The sequence below is a fragment of the Monodelphis domestica genome, chromosome 1 (genome assembly GCF_027887165.1).
Source record: "Monodelphis domestica isolate mMonDom1 chromosome 1, mMonDom1.pri, whole genome shotgun sequence".
In the NCBI taxonomy this organism is placed as follows: Eukaryota; Metazoa; Chordata; class Mammalia; order Didelphimorphia; family Didelphidae; genus Monodelphis; species Monodelphis domestica.
In genome coordinates, this window is record NC_077227.1 from 717,852,185 (window position 1) to 717,871,757 (window position 19,573).

The following is a 19,573-nucleotide window of genomic DNA, read 5'->3' on the forward strand; positions in this document are numbered from 1 at the left end:
TCACTTTCCCTCTAACCTTCTCCCCACTGCAGTGTAAGCTTCCCCAAAGTCAAGGTGGATCCAACATGAGGAAGAGGGAATTGGGGAACTCCTTACTCCAGGAGTGGCCTGGTCAGACTATTAGCATTGATATGATGTTTAAGTGAATCTTAAAACTTGACAAAATAGGAGGTTGATTAGAGGGTGGGATTTGAAGGATATTTTATTCCCTCTCCTCAAATATCTCACTCATCTACTAGCCCCACTGATTAAGGTTTTCTGAAAAACTCTCTTCCCTTTCATCTTAGAATTAATACTTTATATTGGTTCCAAGGCAGAAGAGTGGTAAAGGCTAAGCCATGGGGGGTGAAGTGACTTGCCCAGGGTCACACAGCTAGGGAGTGTCTGAGGCCACATTTGAACCCAAGATCTCCCACCTTTGGGCCTGGCTCTTAATATGCTGAGCTACCTAGCTGCTCTCTGATTAAGGCTTTGGCATTAGTTTCCTTTGGGTTAAGGGTTTTCTGGTCTTCAAGAACCTCCTCTTAAAAAGTAAATGCCTTTGAGAGAGAGGGGGGAGAGAGAGGGAAGGAGAGAGAGAAAGGGGGGGAGAGTGAAGGAGAAAAAGAGAGAGATAAAGAGAGAGAGAGAGAGATAAAGAGAGAGAGAGAGAGAGAGAGAGAGAGAGAGAGAGAGAGAGAGAGAGAGAGAGATCGCATGAGCAAGGATTGATGGTTGAGATGGTTTTTATAGCTTTATCAGCTACCTAAGCTCAGGACAGTTAAGTTTCAAAGATGTGGGACAGTCCCATGTAGTGGTAGGAAGACCACTGGACAAGCAATTTTAGTCCTTGTTGTACCCATGACTAACCATATGACCTCCATTTTCTCATTGGTACAATAACAGGGTAGGGGTGGGCTATTAGACTAGAACAGGAGTTCTTTGGGGTTTATGAACTTCCTATGTTTTTCCTATGTTTCAATGTAATTGTATTTATAGTGTATATTTCATTATAATTCCTTTATAACATATTTTATTTATACATTTAATAATGTTATTCTGTGAAAGAGTCCATAGGTTCTACCAGAAAAAAACCAGAAAGATCCATGACACGAAGAAGTCCAAGAACCTTTAGAGTATTGATGATCAGTAAGACTCCTCCAAGATCCAAGATTCTTTGAGGGAGATCTCTGGATAGTAGTCAAAATTGGTGGGTCTTGGGGTGGTGGAAAGGAATAATAAGGAGATAGGATGAGAATGCCAGGCCCAGTCTTCAAAACCTCATTAATTTCACCATTTTTGGAGTTGGCCACTCCACCATTGCCAGGGTCCCTTTCTCATTTGGAGGAGAATCAAACTGAACTTGACTGAGCTAGGGTTAGGAAGTCTAAGGTGGGGCTAGTATTTATTACTGAGTCCTGGATCACCCCTCAGCTACCACATCCACCAGTTAGTATCAGTTCTTCTTGACATCAGCGTAGAAAGAGACATGAATCTGCCTACTCCCGGGATGCAGAGTTGCTGTGGTTTGTTTTCACAGTACTGGAAGAAGACTCCTCTATAAGGCTTGGGTAGTAAAGGATGGCAAACCAGATGAAGATGAAAACACCTGAAAATGAGCAGAGTTCTCCGTGAACCTAAAGGTAGAAACCAATGTGGGGCTAGGGAAGTGGATGAGTATGTGTTGGGATATATATATATATATATATATATATATATATACACACACACACACACATATATATACACATACATACATACATACATATATATATATATATATATATATATATATATATATATATGTTGGCATTTCTCAGTGTTGACTTCAGCCTTTTTCCTTTCTCCAGCCATTATACAGATGGAATACAGGATACCTGGTCTCCTGCCTCCCTCTTTGACCCACAAGTTGATCTTATATGATTATTTGGAAAAAAATGACAGGATATGAGAAAAAACACCTCCACCCCAGTCCCTCCTTTGCCACTATCTTTTTTGTGACCTTAAGGAAATAATTTCATTTTTTTGTAACTCATCTATTAAATAGAGAGAATGTTCTTACCTTGGAGAGAGTTGAGCAGAGTGAAGATGTAGACAGTGGTCAGACCAATCGGGGTGAGGAGGACCAGCCCCCATGTTCCTCCCACCAAACAAGAGAGGCCAAGTACTGTGAGAATGCCCTTCCAGGTCTGGTTCTGTTCCTTGCCTGCCCTAGAGCCACGGAGGTGGAAAATCTTCCAGGCTACCAAGCTCAAGACCACAGCACCAAAGAGGAATGTAACAGCAAAGTAGCCATGGACTGTGATGTACAAGGCTGTTCTGTTCTCTATCCAGCACCTGGTCAGCATTCAAGATGATCAATGCAAGTGGTAAGCCTCTTTCTCTTGCCCTACCCTAATGGTTTTCCTTCTGATCATTCCACAAAGTTCATCTTAGAGGTCTAAGAATCTCTGAACCTCAAAGCTGATGGAGATCCCGGGGACGTCTTCTACAATGTCCTTCCAAATTTATGAGTCAACAGGAGATGGAGAGCATTGCAAAATATGGAATGGATAATTTTGAATTGGAATCAAATTGTAAACTAAATGAATTTTAAATTAAATTGAAAGTTTTTTTTTTTAAATAAATAAAATGAATGCTGTCAAGATTAGAAAGAAAACAGAAAATTTGGGGAAAAAATTTTTAAAGACAGCCCCTCAGAGAGAGGTCTCATATCTAAAATATATAGTCATTCTTTGCTATATTGTTGTTCACTTATCATGACTTCACTGTATCGTGGGTTTTTAAAAAAATCTAATTCTATATCGCAGGGTTTTTGCTCTTTGCAGGATTTTGTGGATGAAAACTGTACTATAACAATGGGAATGCAGTATGCTACTACCTCTTTCACAAGTTTGCCAACCTGAGATTGTATACATACACTATTGGCTGATGGAATGAAAAGCTGTGTTCTGTATCCTGGGCACTGATTGACTCAGTGACTGTAGCATCAGACTGTTTGCTCTCCTACCCTGTACCCATATATTCAGAAAGTGTTTAAGAGCCTCTAAAGTGTTTATAAGAGTGTGGGAAAGGTTAATAAGAGTGTGGAAAAGGTTTATAGGCGAGTAGGAAGGGTTTATAAAGCCTTAAAATAGATATAAATAATAAAATAAATATAACACTGCTACTTTGTAGATTTTCACCTATCATGGGGGTCTCTGGAACCTAATTCCCATGATAGATAAGGGATCACTGTAGTGAATTTTATCAAATTTATGAGAATGAGAGCCATATCCCAACTGATAAATGGGCAAAAGACATGAACAATTTTTGGATGAAGATATCAAGGTATATATAGGTATATGAAGAAATGCTCCAACTCACTACTGATTAGAGAAATGCAAACCAAAACAACTCTGAGATATCACCTCACACCCACCAAACTGACTAAAATGACAACAGGGCAAAGTGACAAATGTTGGAGGGGATGTGAGAAAACTACTACAATGTTGGTGGAGTTGTGAACCAATCCAACCAGTCATTGGAGAGAAATTTGGAATTACATCCAGAGAGTTAGTTATAAAACTGTGTATCCCCTCAGACTCAGCAATACCATTGTTGGGTCTGTTTTCCAAAGAGATTTGGGAAAGCACAAAAGAACCCATATGTTCTAAAATATTTATAGCAGCTCTCTTTGTGGTAGCAAAGAATTGGAAACTGAGGAGATGCCCATCAATTGGGGAATGGCTAAACAAATTGTGGTGTATGATGGTGATGGAATACTAGAAATTATAAACAAACTGATTTGTTTTAAACCTGCTAAGAACTATATGAAATAATGAACAGTGAAATGAGTAGAATTAGGAGAACATTATACACAGTCACAGAACTAATACTAGAAGAATAAACTGAGAATGTTACCTCCAGAAAATGAACAGAAAGAGAAAACAGGAAAGACTTCAGTTATATGAACTTGTTGGCTTCCATGATGATTTCTTATATAATGAGGGGAGATTGGGAAGGGATTGGGACAGTAGTGGATGGGATCTATCATATAGATATGAAGAAAAAAGTAAGTTAAACATAAAGGAGTTTTGTGATTTCATTTGTGTGATATCTTCTTTTTATTTATATGTGGAAATGCTTGTTTTGTTTGGATTTGTAAGCATGTGGGATAAAGTTTTTTTAATAAAATCAAATAAATACAATATCCTTCCAAAAGTGGTTGTCTGGTCTCTAGGGATGTAGTGATCACTTTCTCCCTTTAAGCTGAGATGACTTTCTGAAACCAATCTTGACTAACTTTTTTTTTTTGTCTAGCACCAACTTTGACAATTGGCCCTTACTTCTCTAGTTTTGCTGCAACATGGGCAGGAGAAAAAATACTTTCCACTTCACAGAAGAGGAAAACTTAGGTTTGTGAAGGGCACAGTGGCTTCCCAGGGTCATGTCTATAGCCTCTCTCCAACTGGCCTTTGAGGGGAATACCTGTAGAGTACATTTCTATAGGGTTCAAGATTTATAAAGACTTCTCTTTGAAAGGGGTAATATAATTCTTATTACCCTTTATTTAACAGATGGAGAAACTGAGGATCACAGTAGAGAAGTGATATATACAAGGTCACATCACACATAGCTGATATGTTGGAAGAGCTGGGATATTAACCCAGGAAGAAAGGAAAGGAATAAAGCATTGTTATGGCACCTGCTGTGTCAGGCACTGTGCTAAGTGCTACACAAATATATCCTTTAAACCTCATAACAACCCTGTAAGGTAGATGTTATTATTATCTCCATTTTACAATTCAGGAAACTGAGGCAGGCATATAGATTAAATGACTGGCCCAGGATAATCTAGCTAGGAAGTGTCTGTGGCTAGACTCAAACTCAGACCTTCCTGACCTCCTGAACAACACCCTATCCATTGCATTAATTAGATATTTCAAGGCAAGACTCCTGACTCCAAGACCAGGGCTTTCCCTATTTCCTGCTTCTGTTTCTCCCAAAAGGAAACCAATACAATTTACTCAGTCTATACCAGGGAAGATTTTTTAGGTAACAAGTTCCTCAAGAACAACGGCCAAGGTTTTGGGAAGAGGTCTCTGTATGGTGGCCCTCAGTACTTGAATCTCCAGAATTTTTTTTTAAACCCTTACCTTCCGTCCTGGAGTCAATACTGTGTATTGGCTCCAAGGTAGAAGAGTGGTAAGGGCTAGGCAATGGGGGTCAAGTGACTTGCCCAGGGTCACACAGCTGGGAAGTATCTGAGGTCAGATTTGAACCCAGGACCTCCCATCTCTAGGCCTGGCTCTCAAACCACTGAGCTACCCAGCTGCCCCCCGGAATTTTTTTTCTAGTATGTGAGTCTAAAATTTTGAGAACTGGTCTTGTCTACTGTCTGCCCACCATGGGCAAGACAAAGAATTATTTCTATTTTGCAGATGAAGAAACTGAAGTTCATGAAGGGCAACTGGGCTTTGGAATAACTAATAAGAAAGACTAGGTCTTCTAATACCCTGTGAAAAAGTGATATGGGATTTAGAAAAGATGGAAGCATTGTATAATAATGCTTTAAATTTTGTAAAGCATTTTACATATTTTTACATAAAACACTTTATAAATGTTCTCATTTTTCATAGTGGAAAGATTCCCTTATCTCATAGATTTGGGTTCAAGTCCAGACCTACTCCTTACTATCTATATGACTTGGGTCAAGTTATTTCCATTCAGGGAGCCTCAGCTTCTTCATCTATAAAATGAGAGGTTTGGGGTTTGATGAGATTACCTCTGAGGTCTCCATTTAGCTCAGATTCCTATGATAAATTGTCTCATGACTTGTCTATTGGCTCTTGTCTTAAGGAAGGGAAAGTAACCCTTTGCTTTAGAAGTCTCCCCTCTCCTCCCTCCTCTCCAAATTTAGAGGCAAGTAGAAAGCTGAAATAACTCACAGCTTCAAGTGGGTACTGTTAGACTTTTCCTCATTGGTGTATTGCCCGTAGCTGCCAGTGCTTTCTGTGATGAGGACCACTAATATGGGAAATCCTAGATCCCAGAGGGAGAGGAGGAAGAAAAAGAGGAAAAAGGAATCATGGCATTTCTCTTGGGTTCTTCTCATTTGGTTCCCAGATCTGGCACCAGAGCCAAACTTCACCTCTAATGGACACACTTAGGACAGTCACCTACCCCAGCCCACCAGGCACAGCTTTTGGAAGTAGTAGCTTATATATATGTTGAAAATTTTGATTGCCAGCAGGTACAGGTGAAAGGCCTCGATGCCCATCCAGGTGAAACAACAGAGCAGGAAGAAATGCAAAACACCTCCCTGTGCTTGGCAGGAGGTTCCTTGTTCCGTGGACTGATGTCTGATGCTGATGATGAAGGTAAGATTCAGAAGGACCAAGCTGATGCTGAGGGCCACATGGATTTTGGGAGCATCTTCTGACTTGAATTTCTGCCTTGTGAACCTAAAAGGAGGATGTGAGGACAGGAGCCAGAGAAATGGAGCTTGGAGGCAGGGACAGGGGATTAAAGGGGAGAGGGAGAAAAACAGGAGACTGATCTGAAAGGAAACTATTGAATTCCTTCAGAGAAAAGAAGAAATACTTTATTTAAGGCAGGGAAGAGAAATGATAGCAATCCTTACCAAAGTATATTATGCCTTCAACACATTTCCTCCAATAGCCTTGGAAAGTAGGCAGAAGAGCTCTTTTTACCCCCATTTTACAGATGAGAAAATTAAGAGACATAAAGTATCCAGGGTCACACACAGTTAATTAGTGGCAGAGATGGAATTAGAACACAGGACCTCTGATCCTTCTCTGACTATTTCCCCAGATAATCACTTTCTGTTCTTGAATGCTGCCCTACCCCCAATCACTAGAAACATTCCTCCAAAACCACCTTGTATTTACCTACCACATACTTGTATACATGTATGTTTACATATGCATACATGCATTATGTATGTGATTTCTCCATTAAAATGCAAGATTATTGTACACAGGACTTGTTATAAGCAGTGGAAAGCTGAGGTAACTCAAAGTAGTATGGTTAGCCCCATCCTGGATGGTGTAGTGCCTGTAGCTGCTGGTGCTACCCCTGAGGACCACTAAGTTGGAAAGTTCATTCTTTGTAGTTCTATTTCCAGAGCCTGGCACACAATAGGTGCTTAATATCTGATATCTAAATTAATATCTTAATATTTTGTTGCCTCTTAGTATACACTAATAACTAGGTGGTTCAGTGGATAGAACACAGGGACTGGAGTCAAGAAGACTCATCTTCCTAAATTTAAATTTGACCTAAGACACTTACTAGCTGTGTGACCCTAGGCAAGTCATTTAACTCTGTTTGCCTCAATTCCCTCATCTGTCAAATGATCTGGAGAAGGAAATGACAAACCACTCCAGTAACTCTGCCAAGAAAACCCCAAATAAGGTCATAAAGAGTAGGACACTGTTACCCTCTAGTTATCAAGTTCATCTCCTCTCATTTGGCAGTTAAGGAAACGGAGGCTTCGGAGGGACTTTTGTCCAAAGTGAAACAGGTAATAAGGCATTTGAACCTAGACCTTCTGATTCTAAACCCAGGGGACTTTCTACTATGCTGACCTGCTAATTGTAGCCTGATCATGCCAAAACAGCAAATTTTCTAGGGGAGGATAAAGAAAAGATTTAGTTATAAAAGTTTGGCCTAGACACTCATTAAATGTATTCATTTCTACGTTTTTATTTTCCCCCTCCCTTTTACTCCTTGCCTCAAATACCCTAACTTGAGGAAGGGAAAAGGGAATGCCTCAATATTTCCAGATAACTTCCATGCACTATATCCTTAGGAAGCTTTTTGAGTCCTATGATCATCCAGAAACTCCTTGGCTAACCATTTTGTCTCCATAGCCTGGCAGATGTGAGGTATCGCACGTTCTAATACACATTTTCCTTTTAGATTGGAAGAGGAAGGAGAGATTCCTAGTTTAGTAGGAAAAGAATTGGCCAGGATGTCAGAAGACTTTTATGAAAGTCCTGTCTTTGCCAGTATCTAGCAATGTAATCATGTGCAAATCTTAGCCCATCACTACAACTCAACTTCTATAAAACTGGGGGGAAGTCCAATGAGATGATTTAAGTTTCAAAAACGAAGGATTTGGAGGGAAAGAGAAGTCATGGCCATAAGTAGACCAATGGAGAAAAAAGGAACTTCAGGGATGTCAGCACCAGGGACAGATCCTGAGATGTGGCTTCAGCTGCCTCCACTCCCATTCAAATTAAAAAACCCCAAACCAAAAAACTCTTACCTTTCATCATAGAATCAACACTTTGTATTAATTCTAAGCCAGAAAGGTATGGGCTAAGGCCAGTATGGTAAACGGTTTAGACATTGAGGGCCCAAAATGAACCTTCATGCTGCATGTGAGCCACCCTCTTACCCCGCATTGGGGGGTGGGGGTGGAGGAAGTGCTCCCATTGGGCTGCTAGGCAGAGGAAAGGGAGCAGCCTCCTCTGACACAAACCAGTTCCTCAACCCAGGAATAGGCAATGGGGGTTAAGTAATTTGCTCAGGGCCACACAGTTAGGAAGTGTCTGAGATTAGATTTGAACCCAGGACCTCCAGTCTCTGTACCTGACTCTCAATCCACTAAGTCACCTAGCTGTGCCCTCCTTTTTCCCCCATTCAGTTTTTCTATTCTTCAACCATCTTTAAAAGTGATTACCTGATATCTGGACCCCAATATGTTAGTTAGTCCCTATGGTTGAGTGTTCAGGGACTAGCTACAGTACCATCCTTACTGTCTTCTGAAAAATACTTTTTTGTTTTCCTAATGATACTTTTGTTCAGCCCATTTCTGGCACCCTCCCCCTACCTCCCCTGTGACCTTGCATGATCTTAGGCAAGTCATCACACCTATTTGAACTCCTGTTTCCTTATCTATAAACTGAGGCATTTGAATTAGGTTACATCTCTGGTTCCTTCTGGTTCTGGAGTCTCTGATCCTATCATGAATAAATCTTATGTCTAACTGAAGCCATCAATCCATTGATCAATAGTTATCACACCTACCTTGTACCAGGCACTGTGCTAGGTTCTAGGGATACAAAGACAGAAAATGAAACAGTCTTTGCCCTAAAAGAGCTTCCATTCTATCAGAGAGGAGGCATGTACATATTGTGGGACAGTGGGAGTCAGGAAGACCTGAGTTCAAATATCACATCAGATATTTACTAGCTGTGACCCTGGGCAAGTCACTTAACTCTGTTGGCCTCAGTTTCCTTATCTGTCAAATGAGGTAGAGAAGGAAATGCAAAACCACTCCAGTATCTTTGCCAAGAAACCCCCAAATGGGGTGATGAAGAATTGGACATGACTGAACCACAACAAAGATTTTTTCTGGGGAGGAGGAAACTCTAGAAGCTAGGAGGGAACAGGAAGTTTAGAAGGAAACAGAATTTCAAGATTCGGGAGGTGATTTTTCTGTTCTACAAATCTGAACGCCTGGTAGGTAAGAGGGGATGGACTCGAATCTTGGGCCTTGGAAGAGAAGCTCTGTGCTGAAAATCATCCAACAGTAGAAAGCTGGGTGTAGAAGAGTGTACCTCCCTGGACCAAGGGGGCTCACTCAGAAGCTGAGGTGAAGGAGAGAGGTCATACTTGAGTAGGTATAGAAGTGAAGATAGGAAGCTGACCTACCTCAGGGCAAAATAGAGGATTATGGTGAGGATTAGGAAGCACAGGGAGGTGCTACACCCGGCAAGAGAGATTTGGATCAGAGTCTTCTCTGTGGAGGCATCAATGGGATTCTGTGAGACATGCCCCCCATTCCCCAATTAATTAGATAAGAATAGCATGAAACCTTTCAGTCCTCCCCATATTAGAGAGACTCAATTCATATTGGGTGCATTGACCAGGTGTACCAGGGAGCTTGAGTCACTCGGGGACAGTGATACCCCACTCCCCTCCCTAGGGGCCCAGACATGTCACCAGCAATAGGGCAAAGAAGGTCAGGTGGTCACAGAGACAGATGGTCTGGTTGATCTTTTGCTCTGTGGAACAACCTGTGGATTTCCAGTCTCCACCTGTATATGCAAAAGATTAGGATTCCAGAAAGAGAAGTCAGGGACCCATTCTCTCCACCCCGTCTAGGTCCTGGGCATCCATTCCTGGATATCAGGAGGAAGTGGTGTGAAGTGGCAGGGAAGCACCTACCTTTATTGGCATCCCAGAAAGCACACTGGAGATTCTGAAACCACAGAAAAAGGGATTTATTTCTGAGTGTGGGTTGGACAAAGTTGTACATTTTTTTGGTGTTGTGTGCGTATGAATATAAAAATGGGGATGAACAGGAAGTATTGTGGTGCTTGATCCTGGGTTCAGCACTAGTAAAATAATATACTTTGGGAAACTTTCCTGGGTCCTTTGAAGAAGTGATCACAGCTGACAGTTTCAGGGTGAATTTTCTGTTTCCAAGATACTTGCAGAGTTCAATCATTGGCTTTGTCTCCCCCTTTCTTTTCTGGTAGCTTTGCTCATCTTTTTCTTTCTCCTTTGTCCTGTTCAGGAATCTGTGTCCAGTGTGGCTTGCTGAGACTCCCATGCATGGCTGGGAATGCAGTTTCCCTCACTGCTCTTAGTGCTACAGAAATGTGTGTAACCCATTCTAATCCCTCTTAGCTGAATGGAATCAAGAAGGCTGGAAGTTCAAATCTTACCTTATTGACTGGGTGACCTCTGTCTGCCTCAGTGCTCTCAACCATAAAATAGGGATTACAATGGAAGCTACTTCTCAAATCCAGTGAGATCATGTCTGCTTATCAAGGTGCCCAGCACACAGTGTGTATTCATGAATGCTTTCCCCCTTCCCTTCCTTCTCTCTTGCAGATTTGTTTTGTCTCTTCAAAAATTCCAATCTCAAGTCTCCCTTCTTGCTCAAAGATCCCGATACTCCAGAACCTTTCAAAGTTGGAAGGGGAAGCTTGTCTTTGTGAGAATTTATCTTTAATATACTGCTTTATTCCTATGGCAGGATCCTGACTTAGAGAGACTTCCAAGCAGTTCATTGATTTTTGCATTTCCTTTATTCTTAGGAACACTTCTCCTAAAAACCCTGTTAACTGATAAAGGCTCTTCCTATCTACATGACCCAATTCCCTATGGGGTGGGAGGGGTTGAATCATAATGAACAACCTCTTCACTGACCATTCACCCATCAGAGATGTCTTGGGGTGCCCTAAGGAAGGGCTGAATCAAGAGCTCCCAAACTGTATTTATAGATTTCCTGAAAGACCTTTGGGTGTTTCTGATCATTATTTTATTAATTTATTAATCAATTGATATTTTTTCCCATAAACCAGTTTCTCAAATAATTTTAATCCTAGCATCTTTCTAAACTGCACATCCCAGAGGCCAATCAATTCTCAAAATGATTACACATACATATGTGTGACACAATGATCTGCCTTTTGCACATGGGTATGTGTTTGCACTTATGTGTGTGGCCATCATGGATGCTTGTTACATGTTCATACATATATGTGTTTGTATCCATGTGTATGTTTGTCATGTGAACTGCACAATGGTATGCATATATGTATTTAAGTCTACATGTGTGCTTGTATTTGTGTGTGTAACAACCATGGGCTTACGTGCATGGGGGACTACATATCTGTAAGTGGATGTGTTTGTCCCACTCCCTGACTCACCAGGGCTGAGAGATGGATTACCTGGACCTGCGGCTCATGGGAGAAGGTGATCTCCACGCGTTCTGCCAGATCTCTGACAGGCTCACTTCCAACCCGAATGCCTACTATACGATTGTCTAGCACAGAGCTGCCACGCTGCTGGCCCTGAAGGAAGAAAAGAAACCATCTCAGGCTTCAGGAGGGATCATTTCCCAATAACTCTCTCCTCCTCCCACCTGTCAAACAGGTCCCTGACACACTGACATGGGGAGCAGAGTGCTGAGCTGGCTCTCTGCCATCTGAGTGTTCAAAACCAGGAGTAAGTAGAGATCATAGCAAGCAAGGCTAAAGTATTCAATTTTCCAAACATTGTATTTTGTTGGAAGTAACCGAAGTGGTACCCAGAGAATAGCTTTGGATGCCTGTATCAGAAAGAAGGGAAATCCATGAATTCAGCCTGAATTTAAAAATCTTATACCAACCACAGCAATATAAATGCAAAGAACAATCAGAAAACAACCAAGGGTGAATGCTGCAAAATTGTAAAGATTCCCAAAGAAAAGGTCTGAGAAGACATCCTATCCTATCCCTCTCCTTTGTAAGAAGTAAGAGGTCCATAGGCATGCTATGCTGTATACATTTTCACACTTTTTGTGTGTGGTGATACTCTGTCATCCCCCCCCCCTTATTCCTCTTTATGTGTGTGTGTGTGTGTGTGCGTGTGTGTTAAAAGGGATGACTATTTGTGAGGGAAGGTAGAACAGGGAGAATTTTTGATGAAATAAAAAACAAGAGATCTCTATTAAAAAGTTATTTTAAAAAATAAAAATCTTGCTCTAGACACAAAACAATAGGAAAAGAGGTAAAAAAAGAAATAACAAAAATCAAGGCACAGAACACTTTAAAATAAGAAAATAATTAAAACCCAAAATAAATCCAAGAACTTTTTTTAAAGACAAAGGTAATTCTAAAGAGAAGACAACAAACTCAAATCACCAATTTGAGAAAGAAGGATAGATCATGAGGGCAAAAGAAATTAAGAAAATTATCAAAGATTATCTCACATGTGTCAACTGGGTTTTTGGGACCCCCAAGTTTGCTCCTGTCCCCTGAGAACTTGCTCCTGAAGGATGTCCCAGACTCACCCTTTTCAGACTGAACAAAAGACCTTAAAGTACTTAAAGCCAATACCAACTAGCTCTAGCTCTATCATACCCTTAGAAGCACATTGTATCAAATTTCTAAAGTATAAGCAACTCTGATACGATATAACTAACTGAAAACTTAACGAGAGATAGTAGCTATCTAATTTCTGCCAGGAGGAAAATGTGGTTTTGATGTCTGATCCAATAAAGATAAGACTGTGCATGATAACTATAGTCAGAATGCTATCCACATGAGAAAGAACCGTGGGAGTAGAAATCCAGTAGAAAACATATGATTTATCACTTGTTTATATGGGTATGTGATTTGGGATTTTGGCTTTAAAGGATTACTCTTTAACAAAAATTAATAATATGGAAATGGGTTGGAGTGATAATATATATATGTACATATATATATGTATGTATGTATGTATGTATGTATAACCCAGTGGAATTGCTTGTCAACTCTGGGAAGGGAAGGGGATGAAGGAAGAGAGAAAACATGAATCATGTAGCCATGTAAAAAATTTAAAAATAAAATAAAATAAAACAAAAAATTATGTCCTCAGGCATGGTAGAGAGGGGAAAGGTAGCAATCCCCCTGGCAGGGGTTCCATAGGTTCATCAACATAGCAGTTAAACCTATAGAATATCAATTTGGCAACTATATTAAGTGGGGGGAGAGACTGGTTGCAGGATTGAGGTGTTATTGTTTTGGTGAGAGGCGGTAAGGACCTGAACTAAGGTAGGCATGAAGAAAAGAGGAGAGATGCAAGAGATGGTGAAGAGGTAGAATTCATCATGTCAAGGACAATGGATGATTATACATGGAATGAATGAATGGGGGAGACAAGAAATAAACAACTATGTACAAACATGCTATATACGAACTAAATAGGAAATCATTAAGAAAGGGAAGGCACTAGAAATTTAGAGAAGTTAGGAAAGACTTCCTGTAGAAGGTTAAGACTTTAGTTGAGACTTAGAGGAGCAGCGGTAGGACTGGAGGCTGGACTCCAAGTTGTTGATGGATTCTTCTAGGGTTTGGTTGTGAAAAATAAGGAAGATACAGATAATGCTTAACACATTAAAAATTTGAAAATTAGAGAATTTTCCCTTAATACTGAAATACTGAAAAAGAGCCTTAGCAGAATCCTCACTTAAAAAATATGTAAAGCAGTGAGAAATCTTAGAAATATCAGTAAGACCTGAAAAAGCAATTAGAGGACTAAGAGGTGGTATCTAAGAAGTTACTATAGTCTCATTTAAGGTGACATCTTTGGATAGGCAAGTATGGTAGATAGAGAACTGGTAGAATCAGGAAGAATCATGACCCAATTCTACCTGACATGTAATAGCTAGGTGACCCTGGGTAAGTCACTAATCCTCTTAGTGTAGGCAATTCTCTAAGACTCTAAGTTAGAAGGTGCTGACCTATACTGGTAGAGGAAATGTTCCAGAAATTCCTTACATGAATGAAATCAATGGAGTAATTAAAAAGAAAAGAGATTGTATATTTAGAGAACACATGACCAGAGGCAGCTCTGCCATACAGTGGATAAAGTGCTGGAAGTAAGGAAGACTCAGTTATCTTTATGAGTTCAAATCCAGCTTTAGACACTTCCTTGTTGTGTGAACTTGAGCAAGTCACTTCACCCTATTTTCCTCAGTTTCCTCACCTGTAAAATGAGCTGGAGAAGTGTAAAAATGGAGACTTGAATCCAGGACTTCAATCCCCAGAGGTCCTTGCTCTACTTCCCCAGAATGCTTTGTAATATCACTGAATTCTCACCTGGGCCAAGATCAGATGGGGTATTTAACGTAATTGGAAAGGCTTTTGGTGCTCTTTTCCTGTTTCCGCTTGCAAGCAGATGCGGCTCTTTTCATAATGTAGGTGAGGTTGTCTAGGCCAGAGGCCTAGACATGGGTTTTCTTATTCTGTAAATTTCTTTAATCCTTAACTTTTAATAAACCTCTAAAAATATAATACTCCTTGCAGACAGTAACTAATTTCTACCTTGCCTCAGTTTCCCTAAATTTTAATCTTAACAAAAGGAAATGGCAAACCACTCCAGTGTCTTTGCCAAGAAAACCCCAGATGGGGTCACCAAGAGTCAAATATGACTCAAAATGACTAAACAACAACAAATAGAGTTGGGAAATGTAAATGTAAAATGTAAAAAGTAAAACAACTTTAGAAAGGTAGCGAGCGAGATGACTAGATGAACACAAAAAGTTCTCTATTTCACTGCCCCAAATCACAGCAAACCTATAGACAAATATTCTTTGTGATAACAATGAGATGCATCAAACATTGTTATCATAACATCAAAATAGAAGATGTATGACGACAGCTTCAAAATGATTGTTGATGGAAATCAGAGAAGAACTTCAATTAGGGAGCCATAGTCCTGGGGGACTGCAGATGCCAATGCTGCTCCAACTGACCTTTGGATCTAATGCAATCATGCCAGTTGTGATCTCAGGAGGCTATTTCATAGAATTAAATATTTAAATGGGTAAATAAGCAAAACTCTGAAGAACCATAAGAAAGAAAACCAGCAAAGGGAATTTGAATGCTCAGATTTCAAAATGTACTTTCAAAGCAATAATCCGAAAAGTTTTCTGGTACTGGGAAAAAAAATAAAGAGCGAGATCGATGGAGCAGAAGAGAGAAACCACAAATCGACTCTAATGCAGGTAAAAAGGACGGCGTGGAAGAAACCCAGGAATGCTGAATTGTTTGTTATTCAATGAAAAACTGCTGGGAAGATGGTTGGCCAAAAAAAGGGTTCAGGTTCCCATCTCAATATAGACTCTCCCTGGATAATGACTCTAAGTATAAAGAAATCATTACAAGTTTGAAGAAACAGTAATATTATATTCGCCTCAAATGGAGTGATTGGAGACTAAATTGGTGGGTTTGATCACGCAAATATAAAAGGATTTTGCACAGCAGAAAAACATTAGCATTAAAAGGAAAAGAAAAAAGATTGGGGGAGGAAAGCATACATTGACAGTAAATAAAGGATTAATGAACAATCAGTAAGGAACTGATATATGTGTGGGTATATATAAATATACTTATATTATGTGTCTGTGTATATTTATATATTTATTTATGGATATATTTATATACATATTATACTTATGTAATATGCATATGTTTGTAAATACATCTTATACTTGCATAATATGTATATATTTATAAATACATCTTATACTTATATAATGTATATATATTTATATAAATATATTTATGTTGTATCCATGTATAAATATGTATATATAAAAATCTATTCATGTGATGCCTGTATATGTACATAAATACACATTTATATTGTGTCTGTATCTATGAATGTATCTGTAAACTTGTGTGTATGTATATTTACATTTGAATATATGTATATGTGTATATATTTGTGTATGTGTATACATATGTTCATATGGGTATATGGTATATATTTATATGTGTATATTAAAATATCTTATATTATTAATACATACTCCCCCAATGGAACCACAAAAATACAATTTTCCTAGGAAAAATGACAAGTTCTAACCCCATGAATAGATGCACAAATGCCTTAAAATCAGAAAAATAGAAATCATGAGAACCTTAAGTGATGATGTTCTACCTACTAGAATGGCAAAGAAAAGAAAAAAAATTTTAACATTGATGGTGCTTGGGGGGAGCACTTGAATCAGACACCATCACTGATGTGAATATATTAGAAAACAATCAGTCTGCCAACAATACAATGGAAGTGATTGTTCTCTTGTAATTTCATTGGCACAGGAAGCTCACTGGACATTTGAACTAAATATCTTGTAGATCTCTTAAACTCAATATGTCCAAAATGGACTCATCTTTCTCCTCAAAACCTCTTCTTTTCCCTTTGACTATTAAAATTTTTTTATTTAAACCTTTACCTTCTGTCTGAGAATCAATACTATGTATTGGTTCCAAGACAGGAGTAGTCCAGGCAAGACAAAGGAAGTTAAGTAACTTGCCCAGGGTCAGACAGCTAGGAAGTGTCTGAGGCTAAATTTGAACCCAGGACCTCTGGTCTCTGGGCCTGGCCCTCAATCCACTTTGCCACCTATCTGTCCCCTTTCTCTTTGACTATTAAAGGATACCATCATCCTCCCAGTTTTCCAGGCTCAAAATTTCATAGAATTTCATCCCCACACACTGCCTCCCTCCCCTATCTTTCTATTGCCCAAGTTTCAATTTTACTTTCATAATAATATCTCTTACATATGATCCCTCCTCTCTTCCGCCACTACTGTCACCCTGGTGCAAGCCCCTATTACCTCACACCTGGAATACTGCAATAGTCTGCTGGTGGATCTGCCTGCTACAGATATCATCCCATTCCAGTATAGCCTCCACTCAGTTGTCAAAGTTCAAAGAACAGGTATGACAAGGTCATTTTCCAACTCAATAAACTCCAGTGGCTCCCTTTCTCCTCCAGGATTAAATAGAAAATTCATTCAAAGTCCTTCGTATCCTGCCACCCATCCCATACCCTTCCAGTCTTCTTGTACCTTATAAGCTCCCCCTCTCATCATGTACTCTGAGATCCAGAGATACTGGCATCCTTCCTATTTCCTCTAGAAGATGCTCCATTTGCTGATGCCAGGCATTTTTCTCTGACTGTCTACCCTGCTTGGAATCTTTTCCCTCCTCATCTCTTCCTCCTGGTTTCATTTAAATCTCAATTAAAATATTCTACATAAAGCCTTTCCCTTTCTCCCATTATTCTATGCCATCTCTCAATTGATTATTTCCAGTTTATCCTGTCTATAGCTCCTTCATACACAGCTTTTTGCTTTTTGTCTCCCCCATTAGATTGTGAGCTTCTTGAGGGCAGGGACTGATTTTTGTCTCTCTTGCTTTGCTATTGTTGTTGTTTTAACCCTTTCATATGTATAAATGGAGATTTTGAACCTTTGACTTCATTCCCCTGAAGTCCTTAGTATTTTCCAAAATTCCCTATAATCTCTTGATATTTAAGTAGATGTATGCTCCTCCCATGCTTTTTCTTTGATCTGCAACTGGGCTGAATTCAGGAAGTTCTTTTGCATTAGTTATTATTAACAAAACTTTATAAAACATAATATTTAGTTATTGATTATTACTTTTAAAATCCACACCTTCCATCTTGGAATCATTGATTCCAAAGCAGAAGAGTGGTAATGGCAATGGGGGTTAAGTGACTTGTCCAGGGCCATATAGCTAGGAAGTATCCGAGATCAGCTTTGAACCCAGGACCTCTCATCTGTGAGCCTGGCTCTCCATCCACTGCCCCCTATTGTTTTGTTTCCCCACTGCTCAATATAGCAACTGGTCACATAGTAGTTACTTAATAAATACTTATTGGTTGACTGATGAGGAAGCCCTAGCCATGAAATTTATGGTTTTATTTATTTATTTCCTACCTTTTCAGTCTTTTTACATCTTACTCTCCTCCACCTCTTCTGCTCTCCAGTTATGGACCTGCTTGTTCCTTTCCACCTGGGACTCCATCTCCTGCCTCTGGGCATTTTCACTGGCTGGTCCTCCTTCATGTCCAGAATTATTTCCTTCCTCATCTCCCCCTCTTGGCTTTCCCAGCTTCCTTCAAGCCCCAGCTAAAAAATCTTCTGCAAGAAGGCTTTCCCAGTCTTTACTTATGCTAGTTCCTTCCCTCTGAGAGTATCTCCAATTTATCCTGTTTATATTTTGTTTGTAGGTAGTTGTTTCATGCCTCCTGGAGAACAAAATATTGGGTTTTTGGTCTTTCTTTGCATCCTCAGAGCTTAGGACAGTGCATGGCACATAGTAGGTGTCTGATAAATGCTTGCTGATTTTGCAGTTACCATTTGATTCCCGGATTAGCACCACAGATGAGGGGGTTAGAAGAAGGAAGAAAGAATGAGAGGGAAGCTGGCTCTCTAAGCCCTGTATCCCCCCATACATAATGGGGTGCTTAGGTAACCCCTCACCTTGAATATGTCCCCCTCTCCAATGTTGATGACCATCAAGACAACTCGGACGGAACTCATTACTGGCCTCAGTCTTTCAAATAGGCTTCTGGGGAGCCGGACTCTATCAGGTGCTTTCTTCTCATTTTCACTTGGTAGGACTGTCATCTGCAATTACAATTCAGTCATCCTCCCCTTCACCATAGGACTCTGGGACCCATTTATCTCATCAGTCAGGGGAATAGACTGGAGCATCTTGTGAAGAAGAGACCAGTTATGAGGAAGTGAAGGAGAAGGACTCTTTTAGAGCTCCTTTAACCTCAAGAGCATATGATGAGATCTAGAAATCCTAGTCCTAGTACTGTGTCTAAATTCATTATGTTTTCTTGAACAAATCACATCTTGGTCTAGGAGCAATATGGCATACTGGGAAGATCATGGGGTTTGGAGTCAGGGGAACAGGGTTTTTTTTTATTCAAAGATACATTTTCCCAATTACATGTAATAACAACTTTCAACATGTGCTTTCTGAAATTATAAGATCCAAATTGTTTCCCTTCCTTCTCTCAGAGATGGAAAGCAATATGATCTGGGTTATATATTATATATATATTAACATGCAAAATATACCTTCATATTGTTGATTGTTATAAGAGAAAACTCATATAAAGCCCAAACCCCCAAATAAAACTGTAAATAAACTAATGTCAAAGATAGTATGCTTTGATCTGCACCGGAATCCATCAGTTCTTTCTCTGGAGAGGAACAGATCACTAGGTGACCTTTGTCAGTCACTAGGTGACTTTGGGCAAATCAGCTTATCTA

General features: G+C 39.7%; 1 protein-coding gene across 1 annotated transcript in view; it reads right to left on the reverse strand.

Annotated features, from left to right (window-relative positions):
* Nucleotides 1-1,004: 1,004 nt before the first annotated feature.
* Nucleotides 1,005-19,573, reverse strand: part of ADGRG3 (adhesion G protein-coupled receptor G3) — a 28,104-nt gene continuing 9,535 nt past the window's right edge. The window contains exons 4-12 of the mRNA XM_001376500.5: nt 18,770-18,916; nt 11,676-11,798; nt 10,162-10,195; nt 9,937-10,031; nt 9,646-9,755; nt 6,145-6,425; nt 5,910-6,003; nt 2,042-2,316; nt 1,005-1,588 (exon numbers count right to left, since the gene is read on the reverse strand). Coding sequence (XP_001376537.4) covers nt 1,479-1,588; nt 2,042-2,316; nt 5,910-6,003; nt 6,145-6,425; nt 9,646-9,755; nt 9,937-10,031; nt 10,162-10,195; nt 11,676-11,798; nt 18,770-18,916 — 1,269 coding nt within the window. The 3' untranslated portion in view covers nt 1,005-1,478. The remainder of the gene's footprint in view (nt 1,589-2,041; nt 2,317-5,909; nt 6,004-6,144; nt 6,426-9,645; nt 9,756-9,936; nt 10,032-10,161; nt 10,196-11,675; nt 11,799-18,769; nt 18,917-19,573) is intronic.